The sequence below is a fragment of the Pyrgilauda ruficollis genome, unplaced genomic scaffold, assembly GCF_017590135.1.
Source record: "Pyrgilauda ruficollis isolate IOZ18807 unplaced genomic scaffold, ASM1759013v1 scaffold3, whole genome shotgun sequence".
NCBI classification, from domain to species: Eukaryota; Metazoa; Chordata; class Aves; order Passeriformes; family Passeridae; genus Pyrgilauda; species Pyrgilauda ruficollis.
The window spans coordinates 1,644,381-1,665,581 of NW_024524377.1; the positions used below are offsets into that span (position 1 = coordinate 1,644,381).

At 39.1% G+C, this 21,201-nt stretch overlaps 1 protein-coding gene across 13 annotated transcripts in view; it reads left to right on the plus strand.

Moving 5' to 3' along the window:
• GTDC1 (glycosyltransferase like domain containing 1) overlaps positions 1–21,201 on the plus strand; it is a 197,797-nt gene that overhangs the window by 66,081 nt on the left and 110,515 nt on the right. For 10 of the 13 annotated variants that reach the window (XM_041473204.1, XM_041473196.1, XM_041473192.1 and 7 more), the window contains one exon: positions 18,114–18,281. The exons of 1 other annotated variant lie outside the window; for it this stretch is intronic. In XM_041473204.1, the coding sequence (XP_041329138.1) occupies positions 18,114–18,281 (168 nt within the window). Of the gene's footprint in view, positions 1–6,128; positions 6,179–9,994; positions 10,060–18,113; positions 18,282–21,201 lie in introns of those variants that run through there. 2 more of the 13 variants (XM_041473205.1, XM_041473199.1) reach the window with 2 other exon arrangements.

Sequence of the window (21,201 nt, forward strand, 5' to 3'; positions counted from 1 at the left end):
AGATTTAGAAATGAGCTTTATGAAAAGACTTTAGTAAAGCAATGGAGACTTAAGGTATGTAGCTCAGGTCTGGAAATGTAGGAGAAACCATGGAGCAAAGGGAGATGCAGCTTGCTATGCTGATAAAAAACAGACAGAAATGTCCCATTGGAGCATGGACTTGCTATTATTTTGCTAATGCTTCAGGAAATTTATGGAATGTCTACCACATGAAAACAGAACTGTGGATGCAGGGACTGGAGGATGAAGCAATTAGGTTCCTTTAAGGAAAACCTTCCTACTTCCAGTCCAAGGAGGCTGAAAAGAAGGCAAAAGTATTGCAAGGCTTTTATTTGTGGTGTCAGTCCTGCATGGCCAGACCTCCTATATTTGCTGGAGTGTCAGCTCTGGCTTTGGCCAGTCAGATTTGTGATCAGCATCTGTGCTGACCTGTAGGTTCACACCCTTCCACACTCCTGCAGTTCAGTCTTCAGCCTGAAACCTGGGCCTGTTATCAACCAGACAGGTCTAGGTAGTTAGCATGATGTCATGTCTCTTCATCGGTTTATGGAGCAGGGCTGAAATTTGTGGCCATAAATATTTTAAATTGTTTTTGTTTGGCTTCTTGGGGAGAAGCATTTCCATGGGTGAGAGGTTGTTTTGTGAGAGGCTCCACTGTATGACAGATCATATGGATGGTTTCAGTACGTGGGGGGCTTGTACCCCTTCAGTGTCATAGGTTGGAGTTGTTAAAGGCACTTAACAGCTTTACAGATTCTTGTTTAATTACTGGTCATTATTCTGAAGTGGATGACTCATTTAGCCTGTAGTGATGGGAGGTGTTCTGGCCCTCTATATAATTCTACACATACATATTTTTGCTCCTAAGCACCACAAAAATGTCTGTTTTCCTCTTGTGCATCTCATTTCCTGGGGTAATACAAAGAAAATCGATCTGAGAGGGGCTATGGAATGAGAAAGGGGATGCTGGGAACAAATTTGCATCAATCTGGATGACTCTTGGTGCACACCTGAACTCTGACATTCAGTTCTCACCTGAAAGGGTACGTAATACTGTAATAAATTAATAATCTATTAGTCCATTCTTCTATATTGGTATTTCAGATTAGAAAACGGGCAGGACAATGTGAAATTCAGTGCTTAACAATGGTCTGACATGGTAAAGTGTTAAAATTTACATTTAAACCAGTTCTGGATTAGCTGTCATCAGCTTTTCTTCCCTCAGTTAAGGCTGTGTGTCCTTCACTGTGACCTTCTGTGTGTCCTGGTGAAGGCCCATTGCAGAAGTAGGGACTTTGAATTTACCAGTCTGTATCACTTGGTCTTGTTGCATGGAGATCTAAATAAATTTGCATTGATCTCAATAAATGGGGATGTTTTGAACCTTGACTTTCTAATGCTTCACAGTTGGGTGTTTTTTTCCCTGCTTTGTCAAGGAGGATGACTGTAGTAAGACCATGAGCTGATTACTCCCTGTATTAGATAATAATTTCTTAATGTGGGAGGGATATTAAGAAGAATAGATGTGAGTGCTTTTGGAAAACTCTTTATGGAATAAGGTTTAAGCACTGCTGTTAATAGGATGCACATTCCCTTTCATGCTGAGTCAGGCAGAGCTTGGCTAAATATCCAAGACAAAAATCAAGGAGGTCTTAGACACACTTGCAAAACACGTGGTGATTGTGCTGTCTTTAAAAATTGCCACTATTGCTGTGATTGCATTGTCACCACTGGATTTTAGGTGGGCAGTAGCTGGAGTTTAATTAAAGATTAGCCCTGCTTCCATCTAGACCTGTCTCTGAAGTACCTCGTTGTTCCCCTACATCATGTGTCTGTCTTATGATATGCCAGCGGCAAATAGTTATGAGTTTGACCTAAAATTAAAAAAACCCTGCCTGTTTTAAGTGTCCATGTCAGTGGCTGAGGCTGCTGGGTGCAGGGAACAGAGGGAGGAGGAGTGGAGGTACAGGAGGGACATTGGGTGTCCTGATGGAGAGGCACTGCATCAGTTACCAACTAATCCTGGCTTTTCTTGGGAGAAGCCTGAATCTTCATTAGAGATGAAATGTCTGTTTTGAATGAAAACCTAATTTGATGGATGGAGGCTTTTTCCCATCAGCCACATTTTAAAAAGGATCCCAAGGGTTTTGGGGGTGGCTGTTCAAGTTTGTTGAAGGCTCTTCAGTATGGAAAAACAGGGACTTAGGAATTACTTAACCTTAGAGTTAAATAAGATCTTGTGAAAGTATTTTTAGGGATTATTTTTTGTTTGGTTATGGTTTTTTGGTTGTAAAAGCTTTTTCTAGATTTTGTAAGTGAAGTCAGGACAAGATACTGCAACTCTAGTTTGTATTTTATGGGGTGCTCTGAAGGATAATCTGGAGGATGTTTGTGAGGGGAGTGGTAGTAGTAGGAGGTTAGAAATACTGAGTTTCTTTTTAAAAAATTTTCTTAGGATTCTGAATCTTCTTTTAATTGTGTAAACTTTTAAAAACATTCAGGTTGATTTGTAATGGTATATTCTTAATGGTTTGTTTTTCTAATACTGTTTGGTGAACTCTAGAATGGCTCTGCTGTCATTCCCAGCAGCTCTTCATTGAAACTTTTCCCCCTATTAATTATGTTTAAGATGCTTTCATTATGAAAGTCCTTGAAGTTAAGATGAAGTCTAATTTTTTTTTTTTTTAAATTTTCCCCTGTGTTGGCATATGAGTGTAGTTTTGCCCTAGTGGCACTTCCCCATTTCGGATTATTTTCTACCTCTGCATATTATGTGATTTCTTGTTCAAGTGAATGACAAGATGATGTATGACACACTTGAGATGGTATTGAGCAGAGTATAGTTGGAAAATTGCAGTGATAATTTTCTTTTTACATCTCAAACTTACATGCCATTGAGGGAAAAAAAAAAAGTGTAATAGCAACTCAACAAAAAGCATAAGGGGAAACCTAGAAAAATTACAGGGAAATTTCCATAACAGATACACAAGTAGTGCTGCTTTAATAATGATTTCCTGTAATGAACTATTTTTATCATTTGCCAGCTCTCTGACGTGGCATTCTATTTAACATTTTTGAGAGCCATGTTTTAATCAGATTAAGCTCAAGGAAACCGATAGGTATCTGTTTGGCTCATGGCTTGTGCTTCTGTTTCTGATTTAGTCACAAGACTATTGTTGCTGGAATCTTTTAAACCCCATTTTGCTTCCACTTGCAGCCGGTGTGTGAGCCCAGAGGTTGAGTGCCAGGGATTTCCATGATATAAACACACAGGGCTCGTTATGGAATTATTTTGTAAATTAAAGAAGACTGGTACAAACTGTGTCTTTTTCCTCATGTGATTAAATGGCTAAAAATAACCATCTATTTTTAGTTTCAGGTGTGGTAATGTTTCTTAGGAACAAACTCACTCAAAGCAGTTTGCTAGGAGAGGCTGACCATGAGCAGTTCTGCATTCTGAACCCCTTAAGGAAAGCAAAAATCCTTAATAAATATGAATATTCTTGCATCATTTTATATAGTGTGCAACATAATGATGCTTTCCATGCAAGAGATATTGTCAGAATAAAATACAAACACCTGTATTTTTAACTTTTGATACTTTTGTGTTTTTTAGTAATTTTAATAAATGAAAGACCGCAGAAAAGTTTCTAAACAAAACTCTTATGGTCTCCAATACTGACCACATCCTGCAAATTTAGAAAATTAGAAAAAAAGAAGAGGTGCTGCATTACATTTGAAATCATGGTTCTGCTTGGGTATTAGTGAATTTAGCACCTCATTTGGTGGTCTCAGTATCTTGGAGCACGGGGGAGGGCCAGCAGCCTGGCTTTTAAAAAGCTCTGTCTATCCATGTTTTCCTAATTTCCACAGCAAAAAAACCCATGTATTACATTTCTAATGACCTCTTTTGTCTGTTGCAAATGCAGAGAGATTGTATTCAACAGCTTGGTTTGTGTGGTGTCTTCCTGCAGTATATTATTTATTTGGTTGACGTGTTCGAAAACTGCGAGCGTAAGAATTAATAAAGGTTATTAGTTACTTTCCATAATAAAATTAGCTGACCTTTAAGAGCATTATACAGGGGCTGTCTAAGTGGAAAAATGACAGAGTGCATTTTTATTCTGGTAGCCATTTCGATTACTAAATCTTACAGTCACAATATAGAAACTCCGCGTGGTGATTAAATGTGGCTCTTGACTGTATATTTGCAGACAACAATGAAATAAGTGGAATTTTTGTGTTCAAGACAGAATTTAACCCCTCGGTTACGGTTTCACCCACATCTTATATTTGGTTCCATTTGAACAACGCAGAACGAAAAAAAAACCAACCAACCAAAACCAAAGAAAATGCAGCTTAATTTTCTAAAATTGATTGTCCTTTGGAAGCGGCAGCGCCGGGAGTTCGCTGTGGTTTTTCTGGAGCGTGATGATGTGCAGATTCCTGGAGCAGCCTGACTTGGGTCTCTGTCAGGCTACACTCTGTAGCTGGGTGTATACAGCTCACTCAGTCAGCCTGATAGTCTTTAGTCATCTCAATTTATCTACCAGTTTAAAGGGAAACTTGCCATCCAATCCAATATTGGAACATGAAGTGCACACGCCCACCTGCATTTTTAAGCTGGGGACAGGATGCACCTCCTTTCCAAAGGAGCTGTTACAGCAAACTTCCTTAATTTTATTTTCTTTGTACTGAATAATGACATTTTTAGCTGTGCCGTTATCTAGATAAGATTTTATAAAGTTTTTAATCTTTATTGTTATTTTTGAAACGTGATAATCTATATAATGATGATAGTATGGCTTGGATTTCAGGTGAACTTCAGATTTGCTTGTGCTGCTGCATTGTGCTTTTTCAATTTTTGACTAGGTCTTATAACATTTGTTGAAATCCTTACAAGATATTCATCTATTTGTAGCATCATATAGGTCTGGCTCCCCATCTGTCTCTGTTTTTCATGACAACGAGGCTCTGGTACATTTTTTTTTAATTTTAGTTCTTATTCATTGAAGCCCACTGTAATGCTGTTTCTGTCTTAGCTGTTTGTCCAATAGATTTTATTGATCATTTGGGATAAAATAAAAGATTTATTCATAGGGAGAAGTATTAACCAGCTATCAGTGAATTCAGTTTAGTTAGGTTAGTTTTTCTGCCTTATGAAACAGAATGTAATCAGAATCCATTTATGTGCTATTAAATAAATAAATAAATTACTAACTTAATGTAGTGCCAAAAGCTAAGAAATATTGGGGAAGAAAAGTTCTTAACTGAATTATTTTCTGCTAGGCCATATTTCTTAAGGGTCTCATAGACCTTTTATATTTTAAAAGTAAGGGTATGAATCTAAGGTTCAGATTCCCTCCAAATAAATCCTTATTTAACAGGATATCCCTGAGACTTTTTCCCCCCACTTTTCGTTGGTTGTTTTTTTTTTTTTTTCCCCTTTTTCACTATTGGCAAGGCTGACTGAAACAGTCTCATCTGGTTTAACTAAAAAATCTTTGCATTACTTGGCGGTGGTTTCTTTTGTATGTGGTGCTTAGAGCTCCTTGAAGCTGGAGCGCACAGGAAATGCAAATCATGCAAATCATCCTCGCGCTGACGATGTACAGTGGCGTGATTGAGCAGCAGTACGTATGGCTCGTGGGCTGACCACATGAAAGGGCTCATTTAAAGACCAGATGAGCCCAAGCTGGCTTAAGTTAGACTATGTGTGAGCTTCAAAGCTTATAGAATAGCATCCTTTTAAAAAATAAATTTATTTTATTAATAACACCTGCGCCGAGTTCTTAAACAGTGAGAACATGTATAGATGAACGTTACATTGAGTAACAGGCTATGCTTAAATCAGAAGGGCAATATTGTTGGTGTGGGATTTTTTTTGTTTGGTTTTTTTGGTTTTTATTTGGGTTTTTTTTTGGGTTTTTTTTGTGGAAATTCAGGTATGCATTCATATGGGGGGAAGGCGACCGCAGTCTAAGGCACTGAAAAAAAAATCCAGTTCATGTTTGGTGTATATAAACCCCAACTCTTTTCTGCCTTTCAGGTAAAAATGAAAATAAATGGAAGATAAAAGGGAGTTTTTCCTGTGCAGCAGGGTTAAGAACAGGCTTTCTGTAAGTGCTTTTGAGTGCTGAGAAGAGGGAGTTGATTGCTGGCTGCTTCAAATTTCTCGGTAACTGAGGAAAAAAAAATCCTGCATATTATTTTTCATACTTCTGAACAGTTTTTTCAGTAGTTTCAGGGCTTTATCCTTCCAATAAAGCTGAGCCCTTGTGCTGTGGACTCTGGACCTTGAAGATGGTTAGGAGAGCAGCTGTGCTGGGAGCACTGGGCTTCATCTGCAACTCTTGAGACTCTGTGGACACAACTTGAGTAAAGTCACAGGGTAAAAATACTGGTAGAATAATAAGCATTTTTTCATATTAATCTGGCAACAAAAAGAGTGGCTGGGAGAGGAACAGTGTCCTTAAAAATATTCTTACCTTTGGTAGTATCAACATGGGTGGCTCTCTTTCTTGTAGTGAGAGTCTTATTTCTTACAAGTCTTTTTTTGTTTTATTCAGCCCTTATTTGCTTTCCTTTGGATGTTTTTAAAAGTTGAGATTCATTCAAATAATGTAACATGACACAAAGCTGGAAAATGTCAATCTTGGACTGTTTCTGTGTCATCTTGTTTAATTTTTACTTGAAACAGTAGCCCTGAGGAGGTCTGCGGTGGGACTGGGCAGGACACTGCACTCCATCACCCTGACGGATGTAATTCTGGTTTGATTTTTTTTCACCAGTTCCTTGCTCCTTCATTTTGTCCTTTCTGCTAATACATGGGAGTAAGAGAGAAGGAAAAAATGAATTTTTTATATTTTATCTACCAGATTGCTTCTTTCTCATCACGTCAATCCACAGGTCCTGGAACAGGGAGGGGGACATTTCGCACAATTTTTCCCCCCCCCATTCTTTTCAACATTAATCTTATTCTTCTTTTTAATTTCATATATGAAGTCAAGGGGAGCATTTCACCCCTTCCATGTACCTGCAGGCTGGGGAAGCTCCCACTGTGCCGAGCCCATACGAGTGGGGGTCATAGGGCGCAGTGGGGAGTTTTGGGTTCAGTTTGGGCTGAAATGTTGAAGTTCCTTCCTTCTGTACAGTTTGTTCATATATTTGTTTATTTTAGAGGAGATAAAAAACGGTGGTTAAAGGGATGGCATCCCGAAACCATCAGGGAAAGGAATATTCGGAATAAATGATGTTTTTCTAAACCTGTGATCCTTTACAGGGAAAATTTGTGAGACTTCTGGGCAGGTGTTTATACATCCAGCACAACGTTTTTGTCTTAATAGAAGAAGCAATTTAAATCAAAGATAATATTAAAATATCTTTTATACTCTGTGTAAGAAATACCAAGATGCAGGAGCTAACAGAGAAAGCAGAAAAGAAATTTTACTACTTGTATCTGTAATAATTTAATATAATTTAATATCCATTTCAGTGTTTGACAAGAAGTAAAGATTACTTAAATATTTGTACCTAGGAGCACAGGGCTGTATAAAGATCTTTGAATTTTCAAGTTAATTTGTTTCTTCCAGCAGTATAACGAGATATATACAGAAAATTAATCCCATATGATTGTACAGCTACCATTGCTCCAGAACTTTTTGGAAATACTTTCCAAAGAACATCTCCAGTCATCTTGACAAACAGCTTGAGTCAAGTTTCCTTTTCAGGAGCTCCTGAAAGGTTTTATGTGTAGTTCAAAGGCATTGCTGGAAAAATGGTATTATTTGGAGACCTTGACCAAAAACTGCTTTACTTTGCTCAGCCTTTGCAGATATGAAAGCTCCTTGCCCAGCCATCTTGAACAGATTTTTAGGTTTCTGTCATGGAGAGATGCACGATCTTTTTTCAATAACAAATTAGCTCTTGTCAACAGTTTTCCTGGCCACAGTTTAAATAGCTCAATTCAGAATGTTTCATAGTTTTTTGGTGGATTTTGCTAGAAAATATGTGCGTATATAGTATTTATGCATTGTGTATCTGCATGTGCAAGCACGCAGACATCTGTGCACTTACCTCTCTCTGGGAGTGAAGATATGAGATCTGAAAATGCTGAATCACTCTGTGTGCTCTAACTAAGATAACATTTTGGGAAACCAGTCAGGTGCTGTGGTGAGCAGGGTCCATATGATACATAAACACTTACATGATCATACATGAGCTGATTAAATCAGTAGACCATGACATTCACTTATCTTCAGCTCTGGCTTGGGCTCCTGACTTCTCACTGTTGCCCTGGTTTGCTTGGTGGCCCTTGATAAGCAGGCCTTGGCCTCTGTTTCTTATTCTTAAAGATTAGAAAGAATCTGATGTGGTGTTCTGACTTTTTAACATATGATTTCAACCTCAGAGGCAGATATTTCTCTTTCATTTTCCTAAGGAATAATGGGAATTCAGCACTGGATGCTTTATTTAATGATAAAATAATCCTGAAATTATAGTTGTGTATGAGATGTGTTGGAGAGCATGATTTGTGAAATATATGGAAGCCTAGAAGTATTTTTATCAAGTTATTATTTTATTATTGGATTTTTGCATGTGGGGAAATACCAGCATCTTGCAGTGTTGAGGTATGGGTTGCTCACTCAAGGGTCAGATCTGTGTTGTGTAAATTGACCAAACATGACTGTAAATGTCTAATGTTGTTGTTAACCCTGCAAAACTCTCAGACAGGAGCTGAAGAAGAAAAATGGGCAAAAGGCTTAATTTCCATGGTTGTGAAATTCTCTCATGAGTTTGAAATATTCTCTTTTTCTTTGAATTCTCTCCTGTTTGTGTCAGCTCTTACATCCCATGTCAGGAGCTCCAAGCTGCAGAGCTGAGATCTTTTATTTCTTTCTCTTTCCCTGGTTGCATTATAAATAAAAACCCTGTTATGATAACATGTGAAATGAAATAGTAGGACATCAATATAGATTATCCTTAAAATCATGTTATGGAAATGGAAATAAAGCAGCTTATGGTATATGCCAGGCATGATGCAAGTGATATTAAATATATGACTGAAGGGTTCCATTCATTCCAAATGCTCCCCTTTGTGATCTTTAGCCATGTTTGTAGAGAAACCTTTCTTAAAGCACTTAAAGCTTAATTCAGAACAGACAAAACAATTATCTTTTGAAAGTCTGATGAAATATGTTTGGCAGCTTTTGAATTTAGGCGAGTGTTTGTCTCACTTCTTTGAAATCTCACTTCAGTCGGTCGCTCAGCCATTTCAGTGCAATCCTTCAAATCTGGTAGCGAGTGTGGGCTTTGCTGAGTTACAGAAATGTTCTAATCAGAAAGTGGAGGGGCTCAAAATAGTGTGCAGTACACAAAACTTGACATTTTCCTTATTGATGTGCTTTTAGATATCAGTCTACCTGCTGTCCCTGTGGTTTTGATGAAGTGTTGGTTGATAAATCACTGTAGGAAGGAGCTTGTCCCTCCAAAGACAGATCTGGAGACCCTTAAGCATTAAATTATTTTAATTTCTTGGGGAACAGAAGTGTCACTTTATCTTCTCTGAGTATAAATGATGAAGGTTTATGCACCAATGTGTAACTGTTTCTCAGAGGAAGAGATGGCAGAAGACTGACACTGCACCATGTAGTTTTATAGTTGAACTATGTCATGTACATGGAGCAGAAATATTTAAATTGTGGATCTGACTGCCACTTTGCTGAGCACATGGAATAGTTTGCTTAGCTTATATTACAGCAGGAAAGTTGCCACTACACTGCAGCAACAAATATTCTAGAAGTGTGAAGGGCATTTGGGAGAAATACATATTTCCCCTTCATTTTTTTTTTTTTTGGTAATATTTGATAAAAATACTTTTTTTTTTTTTTAATACATGTACACGGAGGACTTTGTGAATTCACTTTGTGAATATATATTAAAAGTCACTAAGTTATTCCTAATGTTCTGTAGTGCTGCCTGCTCCTGACAAACATCTGATACGGATCATATGCCTCTAAAAAGAGAAGTTCCTCGAGCAAAATATCCTCACGAAAACAGGTTGGAGACACTCACATTCTCTCGCTCGCTCTCACTCGCATGTTACATTTTGGCACGTTGTAGGAGCAGGTAGCATATCTACTACCTGCTGTTGAAAGTGTTGAAGATACTGAATTATTTATTCCATCTTCTGCACTATCCAAACTCGTTTTGGGTAGTTTGACACATCTCGGTCTTCCATATGGATACTTCATGGTGACAGAGTTGCCAGCTGCTCAGGTTTTATGACAGTCTGAGTTTTTTCGAGGACTGTATTAGTTTTCTGGGAAGAATCCTGCTTTTCCTGAGGGTCCCCATTCTTAGGCAGTAGTTATGCCTTGGGTTGATGCTCGGGAGTGGGAGTTTTTTAGGAAAATTAGCTGGGAGAGTCCATAAAAATAATTTTTAAACGACTTGTTGTTTGTACATTGTGTGAGATTAAATCAGAGCTGTGGGATATTAGAAAAATGTGAAAACCATTTGCTAAGAAAGTGAAGTTCCTTTTAGTCATAGTCTTCAAATTCCTTAAAAAAAAAAAAGGCATTCAGATATCAAGGTGCATAAAGCACCATAAAAACCAGTCTGGAATACTTTGGAAAACAAGATTTTCAGGGCACTTGAAATGTAACACTAAACAGTCAGCAAAGCTTTCCCATGGCAGGGGGTCGGAACTTGATGGTGTTTAAAGTTCCTTCCAACCCAAACTATTTTGAGATTCCATGACTTTCTCTGCAGTTGTGCAAAGTGAGCATGTCTTCTGTGGTTTCAAAATAGAAAATGTGTAAACCTGAAAATTGGGGGAAGATTTGAGTTTTAACTTTGCCCAAAACTTACTAAAATAATGGAAAATGAGCTCCACTTGTTGTTCTACTTTATGCAAGCATCTCTTGGTACAAACCTTTTTTAAGGGAAGCCCTGAGTGTTGTGGTGGGTCTGGGCTGTGCTGGGTTTGATTCCCTTTCTGTGGGATAAATCAGCCTTGCTTGCAGTGGATCCATATATCCATGATGTTACCTGTTTGCTCTGTGCCATCCTGGATCCAGGCTGACACCAAGAGATGTGAAGTAAGGATGCTCAAAGCTTGCTGTTCAGATTAAGAAGTGTAGTTGTGTATAGCCCTAGGACTTCTCCGTGCTGCCACAACCCCTTGGCCATATTGCCTTGTTCATGCCAGGAATTTGACATATTTGGCTTCTCTCCAGAGTTTGACAGATAAGATACCAAATTAAATTAATTTGCAGCCTTATAACCAATAAATAATGCTGGTTAAATGTTGCCTAATTGAGTAGAACATCAGTTTTGCAAGCGTTTTTCTTTTAAAATGTCATTTCATTATACATCACTGCATCCTGTATATTTACCTGTGGTGAATTTTTTGGCTTCAGTCACTATGTTCTCTATTTATCGTGCTTCGTACTTTTTCTTTGCTCCATCACAACACCTATTTGAGCAGAGTTAGTCTGTCCACCTTATATGAACCACCCACCAATAGCTACTTTTCACTAGTGGGTTATTCTGATTTGCTTAGTCTTTGCTCTAATGAAATTCCTTAGCTTCACTGTTTGTTGCTGATGGAATTTGGGCGAGGAGGATGATGTGGACTCACGGTTTCTCCTTCCCCCCCATCACCACAGCTCTGACTGCTTGGTCCTGACCTCTCCCTTCGTGGGAACAGAGAGGCCAATGTAGCCCATGGTGAACAATCTGGCCACTAAAGTAAAAATGTGCATCTGTCAGTAATTAATTGAAGCCAAATTTAATTACAAATCAGGGGAAAAAAATAGTACCACACGCACTTAATAAAATTCAAGAAGCTTCAGTGTCGTTGCCTGAAAAGCAAAGCAGTTCAAACAGAATACACCCCCCTCAAAGTCTGCTCTCTGAGAGTCTCTTTCAAGCTTACTTCTTGATATTACATAGAGAAGTAATTTTGATTCACAGTTTTCACATAGTTTTTGATATCTTTTTGAGCTAAAGGTCATAAAAAATAGTGGAAAAGTGTTTAAGACTGGTTCTTAATTGTGTGGGCTAAGGATCTGGCCTGAAATTTTGTTTGAGATTTGAATCCACTAGATAAATACTCTGATCAGCTGGTTGAAATAAAGAATCAGAGGGGCAAGGAGGAGTTGTGAGAGAGCCCAAATGATTTGCACATTAAAAAATGCATTTATATAACTTCTAAATCTTTGAAATTGTGTATTTTAAAATAAAAATACATAAAAAGAAGGGATTGGCAGTAGGAGTTGAAACCAAGCTTTTCCTTCCTGCTTTATTTTAGCATACAGGGCAACTCCCAAATCCTAAATATTGAACTGGTAGCAGCCATGAATATTTATTACTGTACTGTATGTACATATAGCAATTACAGCAAGAGGAAAAAATATTTTTCTTTACAATTAATATTTGTAAACGTTTATGAAAGTACATAGAAATAAATAAGACAAACACATGGCCTAATTAAGATGAAAGGCATGACAACCCTTGTGATTTGTTCTGAAAAATAGAGACCATTAAAATAGTAAGACTTAATTATTTCTGTAAACATTGCAAATTATCTTTATCTACAAAAACCCTAATTTATGAGTTAAAATATCTATAAGCATTTTTTGACATTGGTACATTCCATGTCAAAAAATTATTGTTAATTTATTATTTATTATACTGTCGACTGTCACATATTACCACTTATTAGTATTTATTGTTCAGAAATTCAGTGTTGTCTATTGTGTAATGGGAAAAGGAAAAGCATTTTTATGCGGTTGTAATTTGTGTGTTCTTGGGCTAGTGATAAAAATGCAACTTCTGGAAGTCGATCATATAAAAATGTGTGTAATAACAAACAAAGTAACTGGTCTGTTCAGATTGCAGGCATTAGCAGTGCTATTTGAGACACAGTTTACATTTGAAAGGTAACTTAAAGCCAGATGCATGGACTTGGCTTTTTGCTGGGTTGAAATGAAGGAAAGCTGTGATGGAGGAGCCCTGACCACGAGGTTTGATCTGGAGGCCTTGGGAGCCTCCATCACCTTTGGGGCCCTTGTTTCTCCAGGAGGATGTGTCTGCAGTCAAACCTCTTGGCTTTGCCTTGGCCTTGAAGGGGGCAACATAGGGCAGAATGGTTTGGATAAACTATAAAAACAGAAATAAAGACACAGGATGGTTTGGGTTGGAAGGGACCTTAAAGCTCATCCCATTCCACCCCTGCCATTGGCAGGGACACTTTCCCCTATCCCCTTGCTCCCCTTGGACACTTCCTGAGATCCAGGGGCAGCCACAGCTTCTGTGGGCACCCTGTGCCAGGGCCTCACTGGTTCAATCAGTGCCATCTACTGAACAGTATAATTTTAGTATTTATTTTAGCCTTTTCTCCTAAAAGGCTCATATTTGTTGCCATATCCAAATGTTAGTCTGCTTTATTGCAGTACTGCTCCTGGAGGATGAAGAGTGCTCATAGCTCTTTTCTGGGCTGCCAGATCTTCAATCATAAACTCATTTTACTGTGGATGTAGTTGTTTTGCAGCAGAGAATTGTGGCTTTGGATTTTATTTGTGGAGCAGGAGAATCCCTGCTGTTGCTGCAGGATTGTATCCTACAGCAGTCCCCCTTTTCCAGGGACAGCTGCGTTACCTGTACTGCCACACAAATAGTGGCCACGTTTATATGTCCTTCGTGCAGAGCTTCTGCCAGACTGAGGAGCATTCCACTACAAATCAGGTGCTGTTTTAGACTTGCTTTGTTCTGTAAGCCTGGCAGATCGTAGAGCTCAGCCTCCATATCCATAGATACATAAATATGCCCTGTGTGGTCTCCCAAGGGGAAGGCAAAATGTGTTTTTAGTTAAGTTGCATGGGAATTTAATTGAAAGATTTAGGGCAATGCCATAAAAGAGTAAATCAAGGCTGCATGACACAAAGAAGATTTATAAAGCCAAATAAAAATACTTTAGCACCTTCACTATTATAATTTGCTTGATATAAGTGGAAACCCATATTAGTAATTTTGTCTGGTGGTAATTAAAAAAAAAAGGGCTTTTAGATTTTACTGACTTTCAGTTGTTTGGAGTAAAATAATGGGGAAGACAGTAGCAAAGGGCAGAGAATTCTGTGGACGAGTCACATCTCTGAGCCTGCAAGTGCACTCAGCTTCCTTCCCAGGAATATTTATTTTAGTTAAGCACATGCTTAACTAATTTCATGCAAGCAGCTCCTCAGAAGGACTGTGAACTGATTCGGATGAAGCACGAGCATGGCTTTAGACTGCAGCTTGTGTGGATGGTGGTCCTGAAATCTGGCCAGTCTCCGAGGCAGTGGGGCTACTGCATGTGGGACGGTCCTGCTCTCTACAAGAAGGTCACTTGTCACACAGCAAAATGCTCAGGGATGTTTTGGAGAGGAGAGCTGGGGCAGAGCTTTAGGAATGTGACCTTCAGCACAGGTTTAGTGAGGATTCGCTCACTGTATTTATTGGAGAGCACTGTATATATTAAATGCTGCAGTGTTGATAGGTCTCGATAAGGACACCATAATAGCAGTTGAATTGTAGGGGGTTTTGTGAGATGGTAAGTTAATGATGTAGCTGTTAATTTGAATTTAGCAGACGTTTTAAATATAGGTTTCTCTTACATAGACAAAAGTTGCAATTTAAAGCTCTTTGGTGGTCTAAAAACAGCTTAATTCTCTAGTAGCATGGTAATAAGTACTAATCCAGCTTATACAGTGATTGTAGTATGTCATGTTTGTGAAAGATTGCCTAACTCTGCTTTCTCTGGGTTTTATGTTAATTTTTTTAAATTAAACATAAAACCTTATAACATCTTTATGCTGAGATAAACTGTTCAATTTAACTTGTGCTCAAGCAGCAGCTGTCAGGAATTATCATGTTTTGAGCGTTCTTGCCATCACCTTGTGTCTCTACCTCCCGGATACACTCTGTGGGATGATAAAGCTCACCTTGTTAGGATTTATTACTTAAATAATAACCTGAGGTAAAATGAAAGTTGATGTCACACGGAATGACAGCTGACATACATTTATGTTGCACGTTCCATTATAATAAACTTTCCTTTCTTCCCCTTGTAATAGGTGTTAAATGGAAATACACTCCAGCATATCCTCCAGTGCCCTGCGTGAGTCCATTAGCCACGAACGCGGCTGCTCTGTGGGCATGTTCACGGGGACTCGTGCTGTCAGGTGTTATTTAAGCTTGTAAAGCCAGGGAAATTGGTTAGTGCTGGTAGTTTGCAGCTTCTCTGCCAGTAAAGAAGCAGCCATGAGAGCCTCTCAGAGTCGGGATAAATTCTGGAAGTGCTGCGAAGTAACGAAAGTGGATCGAGGAGGGAGTTTCCTAATCAGTGGTTTTATTTTAATTCTTTCCCTTGCTGTAAGAAGCATAGGCAATGTCATTTCAGGCTCTGCATCTGAATTTGCTAGTCATCACCACAGTTTTCTCTTGACAGCAGTTCTTTGTGCTGAGCTGGGCAGTGATAAGCCATCTCCTTGTTGGTTGAGTCTTATCACTTTCTATTTACAGTGGAGAGAATTTAGATCTACCTCTTGCAAGCTTTCCAAGTTTTCAGCCTTTTTTGCCATGCTAGAAGCCAAGCTCCATTGTGCTCTAATGATGCTATTGAATTCCTCCAGTTTGCCTAAGCCAAGACTGCAAACACTCTTTTTTTGCCTGTGGCTATAACCATCTTCTTTTTTCCCCCCTCCTAATTATCCCATTGTTGATCTGAGCAAGTTAAGATGCGTCAGAGCTACATGATTTTGTCCAAGCTTATTTCTTGGGTCTGTTCTCATTGTGATCTCCATTGTCCTTTTCTCTCCAGTCAGTGTGTCAACCTTGGCACCTCTACTGTCTGCACTTCCCACCCTCACTCTGTGCTGGTTCCCCTGGTTTCAGTCCCAATGTGCTGTCTTTTTCCCCTTTCTTCCTTCAAACTCAGCCAGGTTCATCAATGCCATCCTGTATCAGTTCTGTTTTCTTCCCTAACTCATGGCAGAAAAGAATTTTTTGAAAAATCAGCAAAGATAAACTGTAATGCAATCCAGAAATGGAGTTCTAGAATGGTTTGGGGTGGAAAGGACCTTAAAGCTCATCTTGTTCCATTCCCCTGCCATGGACAGGGACTTTTTCCACTATCCTGGGTTTCTCCAAGCCCCATTCAACCTGGCCTTGGACACTTCCAGGGATCCAGGGGCAGACACAGCTTCTCTGGGCAACCTGTGCTAGGGCCTGCCCTCCCTCACAGGGAAGAATTTCTTCCTTTATCTAATGTGAACCTATCCTTTTTGTAGCATGAAGCCATTCCCCCTTGTCTTGTCAGTAGCCAGAATTTTTCCAAGCAACCATTTAATCTCATTTTTGTAGGTTTTGGGGTATGTTTTCTCCAGTTTGCATTTTTCTTTGTCACTCTGGTGCTGAGCAGGGATTTCACATAGCCCCCAGGAAGCTTTTCCTGCTCTGCTTTGAGCCTGGCACCCAGGTCATTATGAGGTCCAGAGGTCATTACTCACGGTGACAAATAAGTAATGACTTACCTAAAACTATTTTTTCCTCCTAGTATGACTCATAATAAACCTAAGCTCATATCTTAATTGGCATTGTGTGTGACAGGCCCTTTAGAACCATCAAATATTTGATGAACAAGGCAATAACAGTCATCTCTTACTTTTGTAAGCCTTTCAGATCAGCATTGACCCAGGTTGATGAAGATGGATACAGGATCTGTGCCCTAGGAAGTGTTTGTTCTGTAGATACAGGTCATCTAAGAAGGGTGTAAGCTAGCAGAGATATGATATAATATATATATGATCTAGATGGATGTTTGGGGAAGTTCATGAGTTTTGAGGTTGGCAGCAAGAATCAGGAGTTTATCACATTAGAGATGTTATTTTGGCAGTAATCTTGAACACAAAACTCATGCAAAAATAGAAAGAATGGGAATAACAGTAGGGGAAAAAAATGCAAAAAAATCATAGGGAAAAAAATTAAAATAATAAAACATTGTGTAAATCAGTTCTGAATCTGAATTACTGAAATGGTGGATAGCAAAAAAACCCCAACCAAACAATTCAGAAACAGGCTGTGTTTAAAAGTAGTTTATTAAACTTAATATTCTATGTGCAATAAATACCTGATCTCAATTATTTCCTTTTTTTAAGTCCCCTGTGATAAGAAATGCAGGACACAAATGTCTGAGGCTCTTCAGCTCTCTGCAAGTTCAGGATTCACTTTGCTTGGAAGCAGAGCTAGCCAGGTGCCAGGAGATGCTCACATGCTTTTGGTGAAATGCAGGGAAATCTGCCACTGGTTACAGTAGGGTCAGGATTTCATATTCACATTTAAATGCATTCATTTTCTGATAGCCTGGGAAGTTACACAAGGCTAAGATAGCAGCTTGTTAGTGGTGTTTGTGCCTGCTTTATCTAATTGAAGGATGTGTGCAGTGTTGTGGGCTGTGGAATAGCAGGAGTGCAGCGGCAGGACTGGGGTGCAAGGGTAGAAACAACATTTCATTATAGAGGATACCTAATAAAAATGTGAAAATAAAACAGAAAAAGGGTGGAGGGAAAAAAAAAGAAAAGCAGACCGTACTAGATAAGTGCAGTGCATAAATCAAAAGGGTTTATGTCATAACATGAACATGTGCCATTCCTGCTCATATATTGAATTTCAGTAGTTGGTTGCATAAAGAAGTAAAGTGTAATGAAACTGGCAAGCAAAGTATTCCCTAGCCAGCCTTATCTTTGTTCCATTTGTCCTTCAGATACAGCTTTTCTTGCCTTTTTCAATAAAATCCATCCAGCTTTTTTTTTTTTTTTATTATTTTGCATCTCTCTGTAACTGAGCTGGGAAGACCGATGAGAATCGGTACTTTTCTAGTTGGGTTCTTAGCAGCTGCTTTTTAAGAGATCAAAACTTCGAATGCTGCTACATGGTATTAAGGCTTAGCTATTGATGTGTCCCTACAGGGGTTATGTTTTTCTTGGGGGGGAGGGAGTGGGGAGCAGGGGAAGGGGTGACCCCTGCGAGCACGCTCGCCGGCAGTAAACACTGCTCTCCTTGTTTTCCAGGATCCTCTTTGCAAGCTCAGTGCTTAACCTGGCTGAACTCGCCGCCCTCCGCCCTGACCTTGGCAAATTGAAAAAGGTCCTCTACTTCCATGAGAACCAATTGGCATATCCTGTCCAGAAATGCCAGGAAAGGGATTTTCAGTATGGATACAACCAAATTCTTTCATGGTAGGTGTGGCTCACACTGCTCCTCGTTATTTAAGGTGTCCTTCTGTCAACAGCATTGTAACCCTGAGGAGTCCTTCTCCTTACACTTTTTTTGTATTAGTTATTTTTCAATTTTTATTTTGTATTGATTTTTTTTTTGGTATTAATTTTTTTGTATTAATGTTTTACAAGACCATGTGGTGGCAGGAAATGGGGGATCAACCTCAGGTGAAAAGAGAGTAGGTTTAGATGGGATATTAGGAAGAAACTCTTCCCTGTGAGAGTGGGGAGGCCCTGGCACAGGATGCCCAGAGAAGCTGTGGCAGCCCCTGGATCCCTGGAAGTGTCCAAGGCCGGGTTGGATGGGGCTTGGAGCAACCTGGGATAGTGGAAAGTGTCCCATGGAAGGTGGTGGCACTGGATGAGCTTTTAGATCCCTTCCAACCCAGGTTATTCTGTGATTCCATAAAGGATGACCCTGTACCAAACTGAGCAGAGTTCTGAGGAGAGCTCGATAAAATCAGTGTGGCTGAACCACTTTGCTCTAAAAAATCATCTCAGTTTATTGTATAAAGTCCACCAGTGCTGCCATGGTGTACCCATTGTTGGTGGGATTTCTGACCTGTGCCTTGGCTGAAAGTGATGCTTTGTTTCATGGATGCTTCACAAAGCTGCAGCTACTCAGCTCGTGCTTGGCCATAGCTTTTACTGCATCCAGCTGAAATTATGGAGAGGGTTTTAGGGAAATAAACAGAAATTAAAATGTACTGCAGCACTTTTCCTGTGAAGAGAGGGCAGTAAACATACCAGATAAATCCTTGTATTTCTTTCATCTAGTATTCAGAAATTGTGCAGTGCTAAAATACCCAGACGTTTTAAAGGCTGTGGTCCTTTATTGTTGCTAAAAACAAATGTATTTCTTGAATCTGAGTTAATGAAAGAAGTTAATAACAGCACCACTGAAAAGCTTTGTGGTTAGGCACTGCCAGACCTAAGCAAAACAGCAAAACTCACTTGTTTTCAACTGAAATAAATTCATTTCCATGATCTTTCTCCCCTCTCTCTTGGTGGAAGAATTATAAAGAATAGGACTTGAGCATTTTAAGGTGCAATTTAAGCTTTTGCATCTTTATAATCTAAGGCAGTTTTGTTGAAATTTCTCAATTAATGATCTGTGTATGCTCTGGCCATTCTGCGGCTGCCTCTGTCACAGTGCTTGCAACATGTTTCACTTACTGAGCTGTGAAGATAGGAAAGTGGAGTGAAAAATCTTTTGAAAACAGTAGCAGCCATTTTCAGATGTTCTAACAAAAGGAAGTGTTTTCTGGCACTACGAATGGAATATTTTTTTTGTATATATATTTTCCTTTATTGTGGCAGTTATTTTTCATACATCTGTTGTAAACTGACAAACATTTATCCTCAAAATACGCATTTTAATTATCTTCTCTTATTAGTTAAATAAAGATTATTTTTGTAGATCATAGAATCGTGGAATGGTTTGGGTTGCAAGGGACTCTCAAGCCCACCTCATTCCACCCCCTGCCAAGGGCAGGGACACCTTCCATTAGACCAGGTTTCTCCAGGCCCATCCAACCTGGCTTTGGTCACTTCCAGGAATTGGGCTAGAGATGCTCCATTCTCTCCCCTTCAGCCTCCAGTATCTTCTTCATGTAGTTACATAATATTTATCTCCCATTTCTGTTCTGCTGAAACCCTAATTTGACAGAAAATTGGAGCCGTGTCCTCTTTATTATTCTTCACGCTCCAATGCTCATCTGCAAAGAGGTGCCATCTTTTTCATCTTCCAAATATGTTAGAAATGTGGAAAATGTACCTTTCCACTTTTACACAGAGTGTAAAAAATCAGAGCACTTTGAACCTTTACGTTGGTGGTTTGGATCATTAAAAAATCAGAATTCTCTTGTTTCTAAGGAGTTAATCTTTCTAATTTGCCCCTGATTTGCAGAGCCTGCAGGAAGGTGCTAGGGTGGATAGGAGTTCATGCATGAGAGAAGGTGAGATGATGTTGTTGGAGCCTTTGCTGTGTGTCAGAGAGCAGCAAAGAAATGTGTCATGTTCCTGCCTCATGTCTTCTCTAAATCAGTGCAGAAAAGATGACTTCTGTACACACTGAGGCTTCCAAGGGGTTAAAAACCATAGGTGGGCAAGAGGGTGAGATGCCAGAAAGCATTTCAGCTCCTGCAGCCAGCTTGAAAAGGATTATTTCTCTCTAATGTTGGAGTTTCTTTGCTTTTCCTGCTGACTCCTGCTGCTTTGGTGAGCAGTGTCAGTTCTCTTTCTTGACCAGACAGCAGAAAGATGCAGAGAGGATGAATGACAGCCTCTCACCTCAAATATACTTTTCACCAGCCCTGTGACTTATGAACGCATGTCCTCAATGTATCTTCTGACCTGTAGGTCTGTATTACAATATATAACATATTGAGAAAACCAACTGGCCATAAAGCATTTCTTACCTCAGTTAGTGCTCTGTGTGTTGGTGTAGCTCAGGTTGTGGCAGCACTGCCAGGATAAACTTCCAGATCCTTCAGGTTTTTTTTATAGCTGCTTGTTTTCTCCAGACTGACTAAGAGTGGGGAAATAATACCTGTATTATCATTGAACTCCATCTTAAAATTATTGATCTGCTTGATTTTAAAACACAGCAGTAGAAATAAAACATTAAATTTATATGCCAATTCTTTTCAGATGTTTTTGAGGGGGAAGGATATTGTATGCTATGTATTTTATTTTTATGTATAGAGGATATACTCTTAATCAGGATTACGTTTGCATAGGTTAAAATAACAATCCATTTCCTCAGTGTCCTGCTGCCTGACACACATGGTCAGTTGAAGGTAGGTTAACCAAAGGTAAGTTGTCCTTCAATAAAAAGTATTTCTGAGGAATTTTCATTTTCTTCCAACTTTAATTCTAC